This window comes from Schistocerca americana, chromosome 8 (assembly GCF_021461395.2).
Source record: "Schistocerca americana isolate TAMUIC-IGC-003095 chromosome 8, iqSchAmer2.1, whole genome shotgun sequence".
NCBI classification, from domain to species: Eukaryota; Metazoa; Arthropoda; class Insecta; order Orthoptera; family Acrididae; genus Schistocerca; species Schistocerca americana.
In genome coordinates this window covers 238541492-238565223 of record NC_060126.1, presented here as the reverse complement: position 1 = coordinate 238565223, position 23732 = coordinate 238541492, and the positions used below count along the sequence as shown (strand labels likewise).

General features: G+C 43.4%; 1 protein-coding gene across 1 annotated transcript in view; it reads left to right on the top strand.

Annotated features, from left to right (window-relative positions):
* The first annotated feature begins 4954 nt into the window (after positions 1–4954).
* The window catches only part of LOC124545712 (cytochrome P450 6k1-like), a 53832-nt gene continuing 35054 nt past the window's right edge, over positions 4955–23732 (top strand). The window contains exons 1-2 of the mRNA XM_047124657.1: positions 4955–4971; positions 6784–6908. Coding sequence (XP_046980613.1) covers positions 4955–4971; positions 6784–6908 — 142 coding nt within the window. The remainder of the gene's footprint in view (positions 4972–6783; positions 6909–23732) is intronic.

Below are 23732 nucleotides of genomic sequence, written 5' to 3'. Positions count from 1 at the left end.
CAATTCTCCAGCGGGTTCTGCTGGTTTGCGAGGCTAGTAACATTTCTGATGCTCGTGTTCACTCTGCTTTGCTATTGTCTTTTAGTAGTCACATTTACGGGCTCTTTCACAAATTAAGGCCACTCATAGAACCCAGTAGCTTGTGGTTCGACTTCTTGTGCCTTTTCTTGTCCATTCATTTCTAAACACAAACGTATTTAATGACTGGAAGTAAACTGGTTGGCTGACCTACAGGATCTTATTCAACATTGCAGTTTTCTCTGCCCAGAATGGAATACTCTTATGCTGAACCTTTAGTTCCGGATGCACTTGTACGTCTCACTCCCGATGAGGAAGTTCAGGATAGCGCTCTTACAATGACTCGTTCTAGTCTTAAGCGAGGTTCATCACACACATCTGTAATTGCATCAGCGGCACAGTGTGAATTCGACGTTCACCCGTCTGCTGCACAACGTTTTCGACGTCGACTTAGGTGTGGCAGAAGAGGTTCCTAGAGAACGTTGTTTCCTAAAGTCAGCTGATAACAGAACAGTATCATCATGCGTAGATTTCAATGCAATATCTCACTGTGGTTCAAATAAGCCACTTAACAATGTAGTTACCGGCCGCTGTGGCCGAGCGGTTCTAGGCGCTTCAGTCCGGAACCGCGCTGCTGCTACGGTCGCAGGTTCGAATCCTGCCTCGGGCATGGACGTGTGTGATGTCCTTAGGTTAGATAGGTTTAAGTAGTTCTAAGTCTAGGGGACTGATGACCTCAGATGTTAAGCCCCATAGTGCTTAGAGCCATTTGAACCATTTGAACAATGTAGTTAACAGTTTCCTGTCAGCGCTGGCTGAAGCAAAAATACGATGTCGTGTAAATAGAGACCATCATCATCATCAGTTTTCTGCCAAAAGGCAGGTTTTCATATGGTAGTTCTTCAGGCTGTCCGGTCTTCTGCCATCCTCTTCAGCTCTGCATAATTTCCTTTTCCCTTTATGTCGTCTATCATCTTGTATTTCCTTCTTCCTCTCAGACTTCTCCCACAAACCAATCCTTCCAAAGCATCTGCTAGCAAGCACTCCCTTCTCGATGAGTATCCCAACTAGTTCTTTTTCCTTTCTCTTACAACCCTTTCCAATACTCTTTCATTACTCACTCTTTCCATCCAGCTTATTCTCTCCATTCTCCTCCACATCCTCATCTCAAATGCTTCTAAGCTTTTTTCATCCTCTCGTCTCAGCGTCCATGTTTCTGCCCCATATAGTGCCACACTCCAGACAAAACATTTGCCAAGCCTTTTCCTTAGACCTTTATATAATTTGCCACGTAAGAGTCTCCTCTTTCTGTTGAATGCCTCCTTCGCTATGGAAATTCGAGTTTTCACCTCCTGGTGACATCTCAAGTCTTCAGTTCTTGTGCTTCTAAGATATTTAAATGCACTTACTTGGCTAATGGTAGATTGTCCTATTTTAGTATTGGACAGTCTGCGTCTTGTACTGATGACCATACTCTTTGTTTTTGCTGTGTTTATTTGCATCCCAAATTCCACACAAGCTTTATTCAGATCTTTCAGCGTATTATTCACTGTCCGCTCACTTTCTGCCACTAATACCATGTCATCAGCAAGTCTTATACATTCTATCTTATTCCACCAATACAATAAATAAATGAATATGAATGATTTACTCATGGGAAAGAGCTACACAAATTTAACAAGTCAATAGCGCTTCTATCCCCCTCTGACCCTTATGCAAGCAGTTATTCGGCTTGGCATAGGTTAAAAGACTTATTGGATGTCTTCTGGAGGGATATCGCGCCAAATTCTGTCCAGCTGGCGCGTTAAATAGTCAAAATAACGAGCTAGTAGAAGGCCCTGCCAACAATGCTCCAAACGTTCTCAGCTGAGACGATCTCGGTGGTCAAAGGGATCCTGCTATGAAATGAAATGTCACCAGACTACCACTCTTGGTTATCAAGCAATATGGCGGGTGACAGTCCGGGGCGTCTCCACACACGTCTGCGATGGTCATCGGGACTCAGTTCGAAGCGGGACTCTTCACTGAAGACAATTGTATTCCAGCCAGTGAGATTCCAGACCGTAGACGTGTCTGGACACGTCCCGGACAGCGGTTGAATGCTAAACTGACTATCGCCAGCCTTACGGTCCGACAACCAGGAGTGTTGGGGTGCCAATTAATTTCATAGCATGACCTCTTGGTTGTCATCCGCGTCACCCTTACAGCACAGCGGAACGTCGATGATATTCTATGTCGCGTTTTGTTGCCTTTCATGGCAAGCCATCCTGCGCTTACATTCAGCTAGACAATGCCCGCCGGCACACGGTGAGAGTTTCTGCTGCTTGTCTTCATCCTTACCAAACCATACCTTGGCCAGCAAGTTCGCCGAATGTCGCCTCAATTGAGAAAGTTTGGAGCATCATGGGCAGTGCTCTCTAGCCAGCTCGAGATTTTGACGATACAACGGTACGATATTCCTCAAGAGGACATACAGCTAGCTGAATAAGGGCCAGACCTAGACCAACGCGTTATTGACTTACAAAATTTGTGAAGCTCTTTCTCTTGAATAAATCACCCAGTTTTTCTGAACTTTCAATCATTTGTTTGTCTGTACATGTACGTCACATCCAGTGATCTACGTCACATTCGGAAGCGTCGTCTTTCTTTCTTTCTTTCTTCCTTTTTTGTTTTTGTCTTAGAGTGTACTTCCAGATAATCCTGATGAGAATCCAGTTTTTACTGCTGGGATATTCATCGTCGAAGGTAGCAGCCACTATGCTTCGAAAATTTTGTCCGGTGTTCGCACAGTGCATTTTTGATAAACTGTTGTGAATCTAACAATTTTTCTTATATTAGGAGAACCTAGGAAACGTGTTCCTGTACTTAAATTTCCAATGACTTGCACAGTAAAACCTTTATGTTATTCAAAACAAAGGCAACAAAAAGCAATAGTACTGCACGAATTACACTGGCCGAAGCAAACACAATACTGGTAAAAACAGTGCGTCCAGTGTTCCCATTCAGTTAAACCTGATATCATCACTGGCCAACACACAAATCACTCATGCACTTGAGTTGCCGTATTCCAAACCAAACTTATGTGTGCTTGTAGAGATTTCTTAACTTTTCTTGAAGTTATCCTTCAGTTTGATAACAAAGACTGAGACTAATTTTTACACGAATCACATTATTACATTTTGTTCTTACCACACGAAATCTCTGCATCCATTACAACACTAGACTTACGATGTGCGTTTTACCTTCACTATCCCTCAGGGACGTATTCCGCTAGTGGAATAAAACTCACTGTTCAATGCGTCACCTCCGGGAGTAAAATACATTCCATTCCCTCTTATCCTTTAATTAAAGAAACTATCTATTACTACGTGTAACAGCATACAATAGGTACCTCAGTCACATGACCAGGACCTCAACAGGTTACTTCTCTGTGGTATCGAAGCTCTTGTCTCCTGTATATTGCTGGGACAAAAACAGATAGCTGTGGCAGCTGACTTTTACTGTTGAACAAAGATGCCGCGTGTCCGTATAAACCGTTCTCCAGCGAGTGGAAAGTTCTGGAGTCGTCCCTTTACAGGCGGAGTTGGCCTCCACTTCCAAGTCATGGCTGCAGACGTCCACTTGTGACGTTCGTGAGCTGTAAACACGACAGCGATAGCGCTTTCACCGTGGCCTAGTTTTACTGCCCAGGCTGTAAGTCCTAAGTATCACCGTCACGATTCTCTTCAGGAAGACACAAAAGACCTTGTTCTTAGTTACAAATGCTAAGTTGTACTCCTCTATCTGAGAAAAGCTAAACAAGCACCATTTAGGATCTTCTCAAACATGCAGTTTGGATTTCATCCATCAGCTCTTCCAGAGGGATCTAATTGTTTGACAGATTATAACAATTTACCCAGAGCAAACACATGGAAACACGTTTGTCAGTCAGAACCGCCACCAAAGAACTAATACATGTCTGCGGTTAGTCATCCTTTTTTACGATTGATAAATTCTTTGGCTGTCAAACTATGCTTAGTAAATCGTTATAGCTGTATGTGAGATGCTGTAATCGCAGAACATTTAAGAACGCAACAGAGTGCCACAGGAACATTATTCTTAATCCATAATACGCTTATATTACCAAAGCTTGTTTTTTAAAGAAAAATTTGAATCTTTAAAGGAAAAACACTCATCGAGAACAATGCAGCTGCGTCGGAAAAATTTGGGTCATAATAAAAATATTAACAGTTTCAGAAAGCTAAGTTTCACTAACAAACTTTTGTTCAGTGCGTTTTACATTACAGATCCTTGAATCTCTATATTATTTTTAAGACTACTTGTCTATGACACACTCAAGTCAATTTTACTTCCTCTTCCTTACAAAAAGAAAAGCCTCAAACTCATGAATTGCACAAACATCTGTACCAACTTCATTATATGACGACTCGATATAAACTGAATTACAAGGACAAATAGTAAGTTTTCGTGTTCAACAGTGTGTCTGAAGCTAGTTTGCAGAAAATGCAACGTTATCTGTCTCTGGGTGCACAACAGAGCTACCTCTTACATGTAGTCCAACCCAAATTCTTCCTCTAAGCATGTCAGTGCTCTTAGCGATTGTGATAGCCGGGCACAACTCAAGACCCGTCCTCGTAGATCAAGATATTGGCTGAATAATACACTAAACACTAGCTAGGGAGTCATGCCAGTCCGGCCCTGGTAGCTGAGTGGTCAGCGCGACGGAATGTCATACCTAACGGCCCGGGTTCGATTTCCGGCTGGGTCGGAGATTTTCTCCGCTCAAGGACTGGGTGTTGTGTTGTCCTTATCACCATCATTTCATCCCCATCAACACGCAGGTCACCGAAGTGGCGTCAACTCGAAAGACTTGCACCAGGCGAAAGGTTTACCCGACGGGAGGCCCTGGTCACACGGCATTTCCATTTACGGGGTCATGCCTGGATATCTCATGTCAGTCGGCAAAACAATTTCACATGGAAGATAGTGCTCTAGCTTCGCTCCGACACTCTTTTAATCCTTCCGAAAGTGTGATCCATACAACCTATCTTTCATTTGCAGAAACTTCTGTGATTTTTACTTTGTAGGCTGACGTTGGGTACATACTTACGTAGATGTGGATGAACCGTTTTGGATTGGTGGCAGCCACTCATGCACACTTGTTTATGTATTGTAGATATGCGAGAGACTTGGAATTATAATCTGAGCGATCGAAATATATGCCTAGAAGAATAATGGTGCATTTTGGAACTACATTAGGAGTCTTATGTCTGGAGCTTCCTTGATGTTAGCCCGTTGCACTTCTTCAGCGGAGACGCAAATGACTATACTTACTTACTTTGCTGTATTACATTTACTTTGGGTAAATCAGTGGCCGCGTCCTTCCAAAAATACAACACATCTCAGTAATGTCCTTATTCTCAAGCAAGCACATCTTTCTGACTGATTTATTCTTTAGAGGCGTTCGGTTTACTGACCATATAGACATCTCCCGTTTGCATATTTATCTGATGTGCGTAGTGAAACTAGCAACCTATTCCAAAAGCGCCATTAGTGACTTGTGGACCATGATCAAGTGGAAATAAAAGAACGAGCATATGCCTGAATTCTGATATGAAAGACACAATAAACATTACAAATTCTTCCAGTAATACGATTAAAGTTAAATTTTAAGTAAAACATTATGAAAGTCATCTGGTATTGACAAACACAAATTATCAATGAAAAGAAGACTACAACTAATAGCAACTCAATTTTAAAGCTCTACTGTAAGATAGTTACGATGTTTTTCCTCGTTGTTTATTCGCCTATGGAGAGCATATTGCGCTTAAATCGGAGTAAAAAACTGAAATTAATGCTTGTACGCAACGTATTAGCAAAAGTCACCTGTCTAGGCTGTTAAGGAGAATGTTCGTCTATTGTAGGGATACTAACTACTGCTTCCCAATATATTTATTCTTTAATGAAATTTATCATTAAAAACATATCACTTTTTCAAACCAACAGCTCAGTTCATGGAATCAATACTAGAATTAAGAATAATCTTCACAAGGATTTAAAGTCACTTAGTCTTGTACAAAAAGGTGTCCATTATTCAAGAACACACATTTTCAATAACTTGCCAGCAGCCATAAACAGCTTAACAACCGATGAAATTCAGTTTAAGAGAAGCCTAAAGGATTTATTGGTGGCCAACTCCTTCTACTACATTGACGAATTTCTCAGTAGAACAAACTGATTTGTATATATATATATATATATATATATATATATATATATATATATATATATATATATAAGTACAATTTCAGTGCAGTAATGTGTTCATTGTAAACAAGAATTATAGTAGTTGTATTACACGTTTATTACCTTATAAATAAATAAATAAAAACTTTTTTATTTTAAATTCAGTGCATTAGTATTTCTAAAATGATTGTTTCATATAGTGTTCATTAAAAAATGACAATCATTCCACTTGCGACCTGTGGAATGGTACATTAGCTTCTTTGTTTGAGTTGTAAATATCTGTCATGTATTGTTGTTTTACTGACATGTTCTACATCCTGGAGGACCTCCTCACTGCGGATCAATTGGAATGAAAGTGAATCTAATCTAATCTAATCTAATCTGTATAATTCTTCCTTTGTCTGTTGTCATGATACGACCAAAAATTTCTAGAAATATTGTTGTCAGTGTAATGAATAGATGCTGAGGAAGTAATTTATTTTACGAAGCTCGTAATTAACAACCACATTTATTTCGCAGATGGGAAACGCTGAGGACGAAGCTGGCGCCAGTATTCACTCCCGGCAAGATAAAGGCGATGTTCCCACTGATGGAGGGCGTTGGACAGGACTTGGTGCAGCACCTCGCTGCCGAAGTTGAGAAAGGTACCGGTGCTTGTTTTTCTAGCAGCAAGATGTGAAGCAAAATGAAGATGAAACGATAGACACTTAAAATCTTTGAGACTTGCTATGGTGCTACGGGCTACCTCACTGTATGTTTAATTACGGGGTGGCAGAGGTCCATCCTGAAGCTATTTATGGCATGACACGGTGTTTATTAAGAACGTGTGTTATTTCTCATTATTTAAAAGCGAAACAGCCAGTGAATACTCAAATGACAATGTGCTCGTCTCGGTCTGAGGCGAAGTATCCAGACGTCTGGTATGGTCTCTGATTTCCGCGTCCTTTACACGTGTGAAAATATTAGCTTTTGACGGCAAAAATTAAAAGTTTACCTGCAGTTACAAAATCAGCTATTCTGAAGGTAATAAATATCACGAAGAGTTAAAAATAGTTTTTCGTAATCACACAGTATTATCACATACACTGAAGAGCCAAAGAAACAGGTACACTCGCATAATGTCGTGTAGGGCCCCTGCGATCAGGCAGAAGTGCCGCAACGAGACGTGGCATGGACCCGACTGATGTCTGAAGTAGTGCTGTATGGAACTGACACCATGAATTCTGCAGGCGTGTCCATAAATCCGTAAAAGTACGAGGGGGAGGAGATCTCTTCTGAACAGCACATTGCAAGGCATCCCAATAACTCAATAATATTAATGTCTGCTTAGTTTGGTGGATAGCGGAAGAGCGGAAGCGTTAAAAGTCAGAAGAGTGCTCCTGGAGCCACTTGTAGAGCAATTCTGGACGTGTGGAGTGTCGCATTCTCCTGCTCGATTTGCCGAAGTCCGTCGGAATGCACAATGAACATGAATGGATGCTGGTGATCAGACGTGTCACCTGTCAGAGTCGTATCTAGACGTATCAGAGGTCCCAAATCACTCCAACTGCACACGCCCCCCCCCCCCCCCCCCCATTACAGAGCCTCCATCAGCTTGAACAGTTCCCTGCTGACCATGAGGTCGTCCCCATGCCAATACACGTCCATCTGCTCTATACAATTTGAAACGAGACTCGCCCGACCAGGCAACATGTTTCCAGTCATCTATACTCCATTGTCGGTGTTGACGACCCCAGGCGAGGCATAAAGCTTAGTGTCGTGCAGTCATCAAGGGAACACGAATGGCCCTTCTGCTCCGAAAGCCAATATCGATGATTTTTCATTGAACGATTCGCACGCTGACACTTGTTGATGGCCCAGCATTGAAATATGCAGAAATTTGGGTACGGATTGGACTTCTGTCACTTTGGACGATTCTCTCCAGTCGCCGTTGGTCCCATTCCTGCAGGATCTTCTTCCGGCCGCAGCGATGTCGGAGATTTGATGATTTACCCGATTCCTGATATTCGCTGTACACTCGTGAAATGGTGGTACGGGAAAATCGCTACTTCATCGCTACCTCGGAGATGCTGAGTGCCATCGCTCGTGGGCTGACTATAACACCATGTTCAAATTCACTTAAATCTCTTTAACCTGCCATTACAGCAGCAGTAACCGGTCTAACAACAGCGCCAGACACTTGTTCTTATATAGGTGTTGCCGACTGCAGTGTTGTCTTCTGCCTTTTAACATGCCTTTGTATTTGAATACGCATGCCTATATCAGTTTCTTTGGCGCTTCAGTGTAAGAACAAATTATAAACGATATATATTCTTGTGATCCTTTGAACCATTTATTGTTTCCCCATTATAAGAACAAAAAAATGTATTGTCCAAAAAGTTGTTCTTATTAAATCTCATGCCTCTATGAAGTAAGCAAAGTGACGTAGGCAAAACGAAATAACAAAATTTGACACATAGTTAAACTGAACCGTTGTGACGTGGTAAATGTCACGTTTATCGAATACAAGGCACAAGAACAGTATACACACAGCACAAACCCATTGTGCAGAACCAGATCCAGATGTAGTGGTCGGTAAACACAACACGAGGGTCCTGCCAGCCCAATAATCCGTAGGGAGTTCATGGGATAAGCAAGAGTCGTAGTCCGTGAAGCGGCCAGAGTGTGGGTATATAGCATCTAGTGACCAGAGCAAACGAGTCTGCTTGTACCTATCTGTTCGGACCTACACACGCTACCCTGTAGCCCTACGTGGAGCCAAGGGGTGTGTCCACTAGAACTGGGCCATTCACGAAGAAAGGAACCCAAAGGAATGGATCGCTAAACTGAATGGAAGGCCATTCACCAATCCCTTCAGGTCGACCTCGTTCCCACTCGGTCTCGTTCGGTCGGTCTATTTCTATCTCGGCTGGTCACACGTTCGTCGTTCCAGTTCCAGCATTTTTTCGTTCAATTATACCTGGTCCACTCACATTAACGTGACCACCTGTCAAACACCTGAATAACTCCCATTTGCAACGTGGACGTGCAGGAAGAGTGTCATGAGGTTCTAGAAATACCGACAGGGATGTAGAGCCGTGCCAACTTGAATGCCCCGACCAGCTGTGCTAAGTTTTGCGGGTTCCAAGGTGCGAACAGCCCGATCGGCTTGGTTTCACAGATTCTCCATTGGGTTTAAATCCTGGGTGTATGGTGGCCTGGGGAGAACAGTAAACTCATCCTGGTGCTCTTCGAAACACGTAGTTTACTGTGAACTGTGTAACACGTTGCATTGTGATGCTTGTGGATGCCGTCGTGGCAAGGAGAAACAAACTGCACATAGGGGGTTCTCAAGGATAGATGCATTCTTGTATCGATCTGTTGTGCCTTCCAGAATGACGAGATCACCCAGGGGATAGCAGTAAGACATTTCACCGATCATAACGCTCCCTCCTCTGGCCAGGACCCTTCCGACGATTGTTGCAGGGCCGTACACACCGTAGGCCGTCTGTTTGACAGAGCATAAAACGTCATGTATCTGAAAATGCCTCGTGTCGCCACTCATTGGACGTCCAGTTGCGCTACTGGGGTGCAAATTGCAGCCTTCGTCGACGATGAACAGCAGTCAACATGGGTACATGAACGAGGCGCCTGCTGCGGAGGCCAATAAGCAGCCACGTTTGCTGAAGACTCGTTGAGGAGACACTATTGGTAGCCCCGTGGTTCCTGAGCAATCAACTGCTCAACAGGTGCACGTCTATTAGCCCACACGTATCTACGGAGCCGTCGTTCACCCCTGTTATCTATGGCCCACGGTGCACCACAGTTACCTCAGTACCTGTTTTGAATAGCGTCATTTTGTCACACATACAAAGCACACCTTTACCGAGTGAGGTGGCGCAGTGGTTATCATGCTGTACTCTCATTCGGGAGGACGGCGGATCAAACCCGCGTCCAGCCATCTTGATTTAAGTTTTCTGTGATTTCCCTAGGTAGCTTCTGGCATATGCCGCGATGGTTCCTTTGAAACCTAATCCGAGCGTCTGCTCCGCCTCTAATGACCTCGTCATTGACAAGACGTTAAACACTAATCTCTTCTTCTAAATTAGAATTATATTAATACCGTCAGCTGCGCACGGGCGTTGATATAGATCAACGGGGACAGGTGAAAATCTGTGCTCCGACCGAGACTCGAACCCGGGATCTCCTGCTTACATGGCAGACGCTCTATCCATCTGAGCCACCGAGGGCATAGATGATAGTGCGACTGCAGGGACTATCTCGCGCACGCCTCCCGGGAGACGCACATTCTCACCTTGTTTATCCACACACTTCATTCGTAGTGTCCCACCCCAACACACTCATTACTCGTCGAAGACATTCTTCCAAGTCCCTTAAGAGTTCGGGGAATATGTGTGCATCCGCACAGAAGAAGAAGGTCAGGGCCGGTATCGCCAGAACTATATACTTACATGGATATGGTGTCTGTTCCTTCGGAACATGTCCGAAAGAACATACACCATATCCATGTAAGTATATAATCCCTTCCTCCTCCTCCTCCTCCCTCCCGGTGCACATTAACCACGGCGGCACACTAACTGTTTACAAACTAGTTCCTTTCGGATGTGCTCCCACCCTTGGCCTAAAAGCCAGTGATCTTGCCATTTTGGACGTTATATAAATCGCCCCGTTTTCGCATTACCACAACGGCTGCGCTGTTTTTCTCGTCCCCCGACACGATTTATGTATCCTCCACTGCCAGCATTGCAACTTGCTGTCTGTGTGTGGTTATTGGTTCGTTAACGTCGAACTTAGACGGTGGTCACATTGATGTGACTGGACAGTGAAGTTGCCCACGCTAATTACGTTATCCCAATGTTGCTTAGTTTCAGACCTTTGTCGACATCTAGACTTATAATTCTTCGCATATACCGTTCAGCATGCACGGACGATAATTTATAGCTATATATTTAAATTAAAACAAGAAGTCCTGATTCACTGCAAGTCACTTTAGGGTATGATAGTCCGTTTATTTGAACACAAAGAGATCAGAATTTCAACTCTAGCTTACACAAATAGTCAAATAGTATTTAATGATAGGAGTGCTTAAGTTTGTGTATGCATATTCTACAATTCGTTAAAAATAAAGTTTTAAAAGAAAATTAAATGAATTATCAAAACAGTTCCCAGTTACATTTTTAATTTCTAGTTTCTGAGGCATAGCTGATAACCCTTTGAAGGGATTTAAAGGGCAATCGGACTACCGGAAGTTCTGTTTAATCTAAGCTTCATCGTTAAGATTCCCAACTCTTAAAATTACATCAAAATTTGAAAACTTCTGTTCTCAGTTGAGTTTGACATGTGTATGAAACTTATCAAACATAATTTATTTATTTTACCTGTATATACTTATTTCTTTGTTGGAATATAGGACGTGACACGAGAGAAAGAGTTTCCATCACAAACATTTTATGAATTTTCATTTTAAAAATATTATGCCATGATTCCAATCATTGTTCTAAAACGTGTTTGCTATCAGAAAGGCGTAGCCAGATGGGTCCAGGAAGAGTGGACGTATATGCGTCCCCCTTAACAAAAAACTGGTCTTCACAAACAGAATTCGCAGTTTACCTCGCCAGACAGACAGGCATATCAATTTAGTACCCGTCTGAAGAGAGACTTAACGTGTAATGTATACAATCTACTTGCAAGTGGAATCTGAAACTATTTCGCGGCTCATATCATAGTACGCTCCTGTCATTGGGTACAGTAGTTCAAATTTTCCATTTTGACTTTTTGTGAGAACACTTACAGCAATATACAGTTAGATAAAAAAAGAACCGGCGAACGATTAAAACCGAACGGGTCCCGAAAAAGGCCGGTCACCAGAGAGCTGCAGGAACCTCCACGAAGATTGCGTTCACCACTCGAACAACAAGCAATCGGGCGTCCTCTGGAAACGACCTAGTCGGCCAATCCTGCAAACACCGGAGCACCAAAACCAAAGATGGCAAAACAACTCTCCGAAGAGACTCAAAAAAGGCCTTTATCAAGACCATCACTAGTGACAACTTCCTGCAATATTGAAGGCTTATCTGTAAATAAAGAAATTGTATTATCTGACATGTGCAAACGAAACAACTGTGAAGTTTTAGTGTTACAAGAAACACACAGAGCACCAACTAGCCATAGACCAAAAATACAGGGCATGAAATTAGTTCTTGAGAGATCACACGAAAGGTACGGAAGTGCTATATTTGTGAAACCGAACTTAGACGTATGCTCCTGTGCTCTGACCTGCGAAGAAAATATAGAAATTTTAACTATTGAGCTACATTCATGTACTGTAACATCCGTGTACAAACCACCCAGTGCGAGGTTCAAATTTACGGAGCCTGGAAATTTACATTCAAAAAACATTAAAGTTGTACTAGGAGATTTTAACTGTCACGGTCTCGCATGGGGTTATAAAGAGACAAATGACGATGGCGAAATGCTGGAGATCTGGGCAGACCAGGCTAAACTGAAATTGATACATGACCCAAAGTTGCCTGCATCATTTAACAGCGGAAGATGGAAACGAGGATATAATCCAGATAACATCTTCGTCTCCGAAAAGGTATCCCTGCAAACTGTAAAGCAAATCGAGGACCCAATTCCAAGATCGCAACACAGAGCAATAACTTGCTGCATTACTGCAGTAATCAAATCAGATGTAATGCCCTTCAAGGGACGCTTCAATTTCAAAAAAGCTCATTGGGAACTTTTCACAAAGGATCTTGATAAGGAGATCTTGGAAATTAAACCAGAGATACAATCATATGAAACTTTTATAGACCTTGTCAAGAAAACCTCTCGACGGCGCACACCTAGTGGGTGTCGCACCCAGTATATCGCTGGACTCAATGGTAGCAGCAAGGAAGCTTTGAAAAAGTATGAATAACTGTACAATAAGGACCCCCTCTCAGAGGAAACGATCGAGACAGGTGAGGTACTGATGTCTGGCATTTCCGAAGCGAGAAAGGAAAAGTGGTGTAACCTCCTACAAGAGACGGACATGAAGCACAGCAGTAGGAAGGTATGGAAACTGGTCAAAAGTCTCAACAACGACCCAACAGAACCACAACCAAATTACAGTGAAGTTACACCTGATCAGATAGCTCACCAACTACTCATGAACGGAAAAACTGAAAGGAAGATCAGGAATGGCAAAATTAAAAGAAAATTGAACGAGGAGATTAGCTTCCTAGCTCGCCCCTTCTTTATTCAGGAGCTACAGAAACCATCAACGATTTGAAAAACAATAAGGCCGCTGGCCTCGACGATCTGAGACCTGAGCAAATTAAACATTTTGGACCGGGAGCACAAGCATGGATCCTAGAGCTAATGAATAACTGTATCACAACAATGCAAATTCCTAAACTGTGGAGGAAAGCTCGGGTTATTGTGTTATTAAAACCAGGGAAAGACCAAGCTGAAGCTAAAAATTTCCGGCCTGTCTCACTGCTTTGTCATTTATTTAAAGTACTGGAGCGAATGATCCTCAAACGCATAGCTGCTTATGTGGACAAAGCCCTCATTAACGAACAAGCTGGATTTCGACCAGGAAAATCATGCTGTGGCCAAATCCTTAATCTCTCACAGTACATCGAAGACGGCTATCAGAGAGGAGAAGTAACTGGGGTCGCATTCCTGGATCTCAGTGCTGCGTATGGCACAGTTAACCGTAAGTTGCTTACCCAGAAAGTATATAATGTCACTAAGGACTACACCCTTTCTATGTTCGTGCAATGCATGCTACAGAACAGATGCTACTATGTAACCTTACAATCTAAAAACAGCCGATGGAGGACACAGAAAAATGGACTTGCACAGGGTAGTGTCTTGGCTCCAATATTATTTAACATCTATACCAATGATCTTCCCATCAGCCACTAGACACGAATGTTCATATATCTGATGATGCAGCAGTGGCCACTCAGGATAAAACCTTTGAACAAGTGGAGGAGAATCTCACAGGAGCCCTAACAGAACTTGCTACCTATTACGACGGCAATAATATCAAACCAAACCCTAGTAAATCTCAAGTATCCGCCTTCCATCTTAGGAACAAACAAGCCAAACGGAAACTTCGAGTCATGTGGCAAGGGGAAGAGCTGAAACACACAAAAACCCCAAAATAACTGGGAGTAACACTGGACAGAGCACTCACTTTTAAGCAGCACTGTCACAACACTAAAAAAAAGGTCTGTGCCAGGAACAACATACTGCGGAAGCCAACAGGTTCATCGTGGGGAGCTCAACCACATTTTTTGCGCACCGCGGGTCTGGCGCTGAGTATCTCAGCAGCGGAATATGCGGCGCCAGTTTGGAGGAACTCTGCTCACACTAAGCAAGTTGACGTCGCCGTAAACGAAACTGTAAGTATTGCCACAGGATGCCTCAAACCAACTCCCACAGACATCATTTATCCCATCATAGGCATAGCACCACCCACTATTCGCAGACAAGTAGCCGCCGAGATCGAAAGATCAAAACAAAAGAATGATCCTCGACACCCGCTGCATATGCACCGAAAACAACGTGTCCGGCTGAAATCCCGCAGGAGCTTCATTGAAATTACTGAAGAGCTCGCCACCAAGCCCGTCGCAAGGCGGCTATCTCTTTGGGAAGAAATGGTGCCACACTCCACAATGGAACTACTTGAGGAGGGATCTGCAGGATTTCAACTACCTTTTGCAACTTGGAGGTCATTAAACCAGCTGCGCACTGGAGTAACTGGGTGCAAATGAAACCTATTTAAATGGGGTTACAGTGATAGCGATAGGTGTGAATGCGGGGCAATACAGGACTTGGACCACCTACTGATTTGCCCAGATATGTCTATAACATGCACTACAGATGATATTTTGAAAGACAATGACAAAGCAAACTACGATGCTAAGTACTGGGAAGGGAAGATATAATTGGTGCATCCGGATACGGAAGAAGAAGAAGAACCAGAGAGCTAGTTCATCTGAATCGCAGTCTCTCTTGTTGGTAGGTCTAGCAGAATTGCTTGGAGTTATTTGCAAAAAGTAACATGTACTGGCGGTAAAATACGGTTAATATCATATTCGTCCTGACTATTTGACCTTATGTCACAACCAAGAAACCCCTGACTCTTTAAAGAATCAAACCGATTTATAAAACGCCTTCAAACGACTGATTACACCACAAATTATTTAATTCGTTAAATATTTGACGTTAAGCATGTAAGAAAGAAAAAAGTTTAGGAAATGTTTGAAATTATCCCTAAAGTTTGTTGGAAGTCGCTGAGTGCTCTCGTTATGAAACACTGGGTGAGTATAATCTGGGTAGTTCCCGTTTCATGCACCACAATGTGTAAGGGGTCGTACCTACGGAACTACGTATTGTACAATCATATAATTTTGCAGCTAAACTGATATCCAAAATTAAAGCAACAAAAGGAAATTCAGCAAGGTTGCCTCTATTTTGCCACAAAACAGTATGAACAGCTGATAGTAAAGTACAGCCGGCAGTTGTGGCCGAGCGGTTCTAGGCGCTTCAGTCCGGAACCGCACTGCTGCTGCGGTCGCAGGCTCGAATCCTGCCTCGGGCATGGATGTGTGTGATGTCCTTAGGTCAGTAAGGTTTAAGTAGTTCTCAGTTCTAGGGGACTGATGACCTCAGATGTTAAGTCCCCTAGTGCTTGAGCCATTTTATCCATTTTTGATAGTAAAGTACACACATCAAAAAAAGTTTTGCATCACCTTGGTTCCGAGAATTCCGGAATCTGCGCAGAAAATTGGAATAGAGATCAACATAAATATCATTTACGCCCTTTTTATTGCTCATGAAAACCACACATTGCTTGTTGTACCACCATACAGCGAGACCTTCAGAAGTAGTGGTCCAGATTGCTGTACACACCGATACCTCTAATACTCAGTAGCACGTCCTCTTGATTGATGCATCCCTGTATTCGTCGTGGCATACTATCCCCAAGTTCATCAAGGCACTGATGGCCCAGATTATCCCACTCCTCAACGGCGATTCGACGTAGATCCCTCAGAGTGGTTGGTGGGTCACGTCGTCCATAAACTGCCCTTTTCAATCTATCTCAGGCATGTTAGATAGAGTTCATGTCTGGAGAACATGCTGGCTACTCTAGTCGAGCGACGACGTTGTCCTGAAGGAAGTCATTCACAAGATGTGCACGATGGGAGCGCGAACTGTCGTCCATTAAGACGAATGCCTCGCCAATATGCTGCCGATATGGTTGCATTATCTTTCGGATCTTACGTATCGTACAGCCGTTACGACGCCTTCCATGACCACCAGCGGCGTACGTCGACCCCACATAATGCCTCCCCAACATGGGGTTGCTGTCAAGTTTCCTCCGAACCATAATAGGCGCTGCTCATGCATGGTTGTTTGCATCTTTGGGCGGGTTTAGTGACATCTCTGGTCAAAGGGACTGTGTCTGTGATACAATACCCACAGTCAACGTCTGTCTTCAAGAGTTCTGGGAACCGGTGTGATGACAAACATTTTTTCGTGGGTGTAGAAACAATGTAATGAATACAGAACGCAAACAACTCGAACATGTATAACGATAGACAAAAATGTTCTTCGTTTTTTCCCAACTGAACAGGTTTGCGCTCACATTCCGATAACTGGTTAATGTACTCAATATGGGGTATGACCACCTCTGGCAGCAGTACAGGCCTGACAACGACGGGACCTGCTGTGAATGATGTCATCAATCTCACGTTGAGGCAGTAAAGCCCATTCTTTCTGCAGAGCTGCTCGCAGTTTTGGTTGCTGGATGCTTACGTGATGCAGGCCGTCCCTCGTGCATTCCAGACATGCTCTATGGGATACCAAATCGGGAGAGCGAGCAGGCCACGCTACGTGCGCTATCTCTTCCGTTTCAAAGAGAACATCAACCACTCGTGCTCTAATAAGGTCGAACATTATCGTCCATCAGTACGACGTCCGGGCCCACAGCACCTCGCAACAACCGCAGATGAGGTCCGAAGATCTCGTCACGATACCTGACACCAGCTGAACCTTGCCGTTTCACCTGTAAAATTTCATGAAGAGGTGTTCGTATTGTAAACAAAATCCCTGCCCACACCATTGGAGGTCCTCCTTGGTCTCGGTCTCTTTCCACAATGTTTGGGTCCCTCCAGATACTGACCTGTCGAGAACCATTCTCCAGACTAAACTGGGACTCATCTGTGGAAACAACATTGGTCCACTGTTCGAACGTCCAGGTAGCATGTTGATGACTCCTCTTTAGGCGTCCCCGTCTGTGAAGACGCGTCAGAGGTAGACATACAGCATGTCTCCGACAGTAAAGGCCATTCTGCTCAAGCCCTTTGCACACCGTTTGCCTCGATACAACACATCCAGTAGGTGTTGCGAGCTCATATGCTAGTTGCCATGCAGTACTATGGTGGTAAAGTCATACCCTTACAGCCAATTAACGGTCCTCTCTTCTGAAGTTCCACGTGGTCGGGCTTGCCCTGGTCTTCGGGATACAGTTTCAGTCTCTATAAACTGTCGCCACATCCGAGAAACAACAGAACGATTCACATCAAGCCATCGGACCAAATCAGTTGGCGACTGTCGTGCTTCCTGTCTTTCTACGGCCCTCCACCACAGAGAGTCCGGTAGGCATCTGCACCGTCTGTGACTAAGTACACAGCGATTGTGGATGCGGCGCTACCTGGCAAACGCTACCTCGTATCATAGGTGCCCTGGTGTCATTGTTGGCATCGTTATCCGTTGACTGGAATGCCATCTTCCGTGCAGAACACGACCGTGCGGGCATCTGGTTGTCAGTCAATACGATTATATCGTGGATTAGACACAGGACGGGCAATTAGCGGTTTATTGTTTAAATTTTGGCCATCAATGTACATTCAGTAACATATATAGATACAGTCTCCATAATGTGTTGCGAATACAGTTATTAATAAAGAAGTAATGAATGCTGGCCGGTGTGGCCGAGCGGTTCTAGGCGCTTCAGCCTGGAACCGCGCGACCGCTACGCCCGCAGGTTCGAATCCTGCCTCGGGAATGCATGTGTGTGATGTCCTTAGGTTAGTTAGGTTTAAGTAGTTCTAAGTTCTAGGGGACTGATGATCCCAGATGTAAAGTCCCATAGTGCTCAGGGCCATTTGAAGTAATGAATTAAGACGTCATGCCTCACGTTAAAGTTTTACTTCAGGCCATTTAAAACAGAAGCTATACTAAAGAGCCAAAGAAACTGGTACACCTTGATTATGTCATGTAGGGCCTCTCGAGCACGCAGAAGTGCGGCAACAAGACGTGGCATGGACTCGACTAATATCTGAAGTAGTACTGGAGGGAAATGACACCATGAATCCTGCAGGGTTGTCCATAAATCCATAAGAGTACGAGGAAGTGGAGATCTCTGCTGAACAGCACGTTGCAAGGCATCCCAGATATGGTTCAAATGGTTCAAATGGCTCTGAGCACTATGGGACTTAACATCTGTGGTCATCAGTCCCCTAGAACTTAGAACTACTTAAACCTAACTAACCTAAGGACATCACACACATCCATGCACGAGGCAGGATTCGAACCTGCGACCGTAGCAGCCGCGATCCCAGATATGCTCAATAATGTTCACTTCTGGTGAGTTTGGTGGGCAGCGGAAATGTTGTAACACAGAAGTGTTCCTGGAGCCACTCTGTAGCAATTCTGGACGTGTGAGGTGTCACACTATCCTGCTGGATTGTTCCAAGTCCGTCAGAATGCACAACGGACATGAACGGATGCACTTGAGCAGACAGGACGCTTATGTATGCGTCACCTGTCAGAGTCGTATCTAGACGTGTCAGCAGTCCCATATCACTCCAACTGCACACGCCTCACAACCTGCCACTGTAGCAGCAGTAACCGACCTAACAACTGCGCCAGACACTTATTGTCTTATATAGGCGTTGCTGACCGCAGCGCCGTATTCTGCCTATTTACATATCTCTGTATTTGAATACGCAAGCCTGTACCAGTTTCATTGGCGCTTTGGTGTAGTTTTTCACGCATCTAAATGTCTATGACGTCATGTCTTCTGAACTATGAGTCGCATAATGATACAATTTCGTATATGTCGATACTGTGTTCAAAATGTGTTCTGAAGAGAGTCAGTAGTAGAGAAGTAATAAGTTAAAAACGTCGTGTCTGCTGCTGAAGTTTTACTGTACGAACACCAGAAAATGTAGTCAGCGATAAACTTTTTTCCTGTAATTATTTTATGGAGGGGGGGGGTAGCAGGGAGAGAAAGTTTCGTAAGAGTTTGAAATTATGCGTAAAGTTTATTGGAAGTCGCTATGTACTTCATTCTCAAATACTGGATGAATAAAGTCAATATATTAGCGTTCTGTCAGTTAGCTGCTTAAAGATAAACAATTCTAACAGTAGTACTTGTTTTATTGTGTTAAACTTTTAACATAAAATTGTACAGCTTAATGAGTAGATTGTAACAGAATTTAATTTTTAAATCTGGTCAATAATTATGCGCGATACTGAAAATCAAATTTTTGTTGCTTCTAGAAGCGGTGGTTGGTTCTGGGTTCATGGATAGTCATTTAGCAATATCAATGGCTTTTCTTCAAATACATGACTTCATGTTTTATCAGAAAAGTCTGCTCTGAATAATAACGTGGGACATTTTTTGAAAACTTCTTATTACGCTGTCTAAGCTATACTGAAAATACTTCTTGTGCTGAAAAACGCCAAGGGCCTATCACCTGTCATATTCATACCAACGTGACGGATACTGAGTGGTTTAATTCATATGATGAATTTTGTAACCTCTACAACAGCCGCCAAATGTGAGTGTTGGGATTGAAAATCCCATCAAATCTGAAATTCGTTCTGTAATATGTTTATTGGTAAAATCTTAAGCTGTTCACACATAACCTAAACAACAGTGACGTGAGACTCTTAAACGGTGTAAAAGGAAAGAAGCATAGTCCTTACTAACGACTTAATTAGAACGATAGCATCAATTTAAATGCATTTAACAGATTTAAATTATTCATCGATAAAATGCAGCACTGTTACGTACTTTGTTTGGAAGTAGCATGCACACATTATGTGATCAAAAGTATCCGGACACCCCAAAAACATACGTTTTTCATATTAAGTGCATTGTGCTGCCACCTACTGCCAGATACCCCATATCAGCGACCTCAGTAGTCATTAGACATCTTGAGAGAGCGGGATGAGGAGCACTGCGGAACTCACAGACTTCGAACGTGGTCAGGTGATTGAGTGTCATACGTCTGTAAGCGAGATTTCCTAAACATCCCTAGGTTCACTGTTTCCGACGTGATAATGATGTGGAAACGTGAAGAGACACGTACAGCACAAAAGCGTACAGGCAGACCTCATCTTTTGATTGACAGAGACCGCCGACAGTTGAAGAGGGTCGTAATGTGTAATAGGCAAACACCTATCCAGACTATCACACAGGAATTCCAAACAGGATGAGGATCCACTGCAAGTACTATGACAGCTGGGCGGGAGATGAGAAAACTTGGATTTCATGGTCGAGCAGCTGCTCATAAGCCATACATCGCGCCGGCAAATGCCAAACGACGCCTCGCTTAGTGTAAGGAGCGTAAACATTGGACCATTGAACAGTAGGAAAACGTTGAGAGGAGTGACGAATCATGGTACACAAAGTGGCTATCCAATGGCAGGCTGTGAATATGGCGAATGCCTGATGAACATCATCTGCCAGGGTGTGTAGTGCCAACAGTAAAATTCGAAGGCGGTGGTGTTATGCTGTGGTCATGTATTTCGTGGAGGGGGCTTGCACCCTTTGTTGTTTTGCTTGACACTATCATAGCACAAGCCTACATTGATGTTTTAAGCACCTTCTTGTTTCCCACTGTTGAGGAACAATTCGGGGATGGCGATTGCATCTTTCAACACGATCGAGCACCTATTCATAATGCACGGCCAGTGGCGGAGTGGTTACACGACAATAACACCCCTGTAATGGACCGACCTGCACAGAGTCCTGCCCTAAATCCTATAAAACACCTTTGGGATGTTTTGGAACGCCGACTTCGTGCCAGGCCTCGCCGGCCGACATCCGACATCGATACCTCTCCTCAGTGCACCACTCCGTGAAGAATGGGTTACCATTCCCCAAGAAACCTTCCAGCACCTGATTGAACGTTTGCCTTCGAGAGTGGAAGCTCTCTTCAAAGCGAAGGGTGGGCCAACACCATACTGAACTCCAGCATTACCGATGTAGGGTGCCACGATCTTGTAAGTAATTTTCAGCCGGGTGTCCGGATACTTTCGATCACATAGTGTATAATAAAGGAGCCTACATCTCTCCTCCACTTGAATGTATTTTAAGAGAATATTTTATTTGTTAAATCGAAAACGAGAACACAGCCATCGATATTTCGTGCACGTAAATTTTTCTTGTCTAACTACACTACACGATTAAAAAGGATTCGGGCATCTATTAGTGCAAATTAGTGTGGTGTGTTTCCACATTAAGCCATAATGACGGCTTGAACTCTGCTGGGGACACTTTCAGTGGGGTGTCAGTCTCAGTGGTGGAACTACTGCTCATTCTTCCTCACGATCTGAAACCAGAGAAGGTGGTGATGTTGGACGCTAGGGCGTGGGGCGAAGTCGTCACTCTAACTCATCCCAAAGGTGTTCCATGGGGTACAGGCAGAAATCTAGGCAGACCAGCTTATTTTAGGAATGTTGTTTTCCACAAATCGTCGCCTCATGGATGCTGCTTCATGACAGGCTGTACTGTCATACTGATACAATCATGGTTTCCGAACTGTACCTCTACTGTACGCAGTATATAATGCTGTAAAATGTGTTAGTATCCTTCGAGATTTAGGGTTTTCTTAAGCGCAATGAGGGAACTACACTCTAACCACGAAAAACGGCCCACCATACTGTAATACCACCTTGTCCGTATTTCACTGTTAGCACTGCGTATGATAGTCGGTAACGTTTTCCAGGCATTCACCAAACTCATACCCTCCAACTGATTGCCCCAGGGTATAGTGTGATTCATCACTCCAAATCACTCATTTCGAGCCATCTATTGTTCAGTGGTGTCGCTCTTTACACCACCTCAAATGTCGCTTAGCGCTGGCTACAGAAATGTGTGGCTTACGAGGAGCTGCTCGGACATTGTACCGCATTCTTCTAAGTCCCTACGCGCAATCATAGTGCTAGCTGCTAGCGGGACTATTGGTAATACTTCGGAATCTGTAGCCGCTCTCCTTCGATCTGCTGTAATCGACTTCTGTGACGTAAGACGTCGATGGAGCAGCCACAATCATCTTCACTCTAATGGCGACTGAATTTTGCGTTTTCATCATAATAATTAATGTTGACTTTTTGCACAGTCGAGCACCCTTCATTTTTTTCTGCGTTACCGAGGACAAGATAGTTAATAACGTCTTTGGATGTACGTTATTATTTCAACTTCCTATTTCCGACGTTACTACTTACCCGCACTGTTTCTGATTTTGTATTATTTCTGTTCGATTGGAAATGAAATGGTAAATAGCTTTTAAGTCACTATTTACGCTTCGTAATATTTAATAATCGAACTTTCCGTCATCCAGAGATAAAGCTTGCAACTTCCTATGATTATCATTGACTAATACACACGCTATTGTGGAAATCACTTTAGTTTTTTATTAACAACATTTAATAATTATTAAATGATCATGAATGATTTCGCTTTGTATTTAGAGGGAAGGATGGTTGATCCTACAATTACTCTCAGCAATTACGGCAGCTAAAATATTCGTGATTTTTATAGTTCGTCACTCAAAGATATTATAACAAGGACTATCGTCCATCACAATACTTCGATGCAGTCATTCGTACGCCTTTACTTTCACAAAGCTAAGTGTCCAATTCCGTTCTTATACTCAGTTTAACGTCGTTTCGTATAGTCCACAGCACCTGTTATCGATTATTCGGCATGTAGCAGAGTTTAATACTGAGCGCTACTTTCTCTCGCGCACACAATTAGATATTCTTAGTCCGTAACCTAACGGCTAAAATCTACCTAGACCTCAGTGTAACTTTCAGCCTAAATCTGTCCCGTATAAAGTAACTATAGTCGCTTTTCTTGCAGTTTAACCTGATCCTTTGCGTAGCATATCGCACGGAAATGCCAGCCAGCTATATCGCACACCGCAGCTACGTAGACTTATTCAGTGCGCAGAAAACAAGACAAGGCAACTAACAATACCCGCGCATGGTTTATGTAGTATAATGTAGAAATAAAAGTAGTCGCGTTGAACCTTCTTTGATTTCCCTGGGGCGCTACTTTGCTGCGGGCGTTATTCTGATGAGAGATTGTATGTCGATAAATTTAATTAAAACTTTTTCAGTGCTATTAATTATTTACGATATTATCGATCAAATGGTTCCAGTCGCTC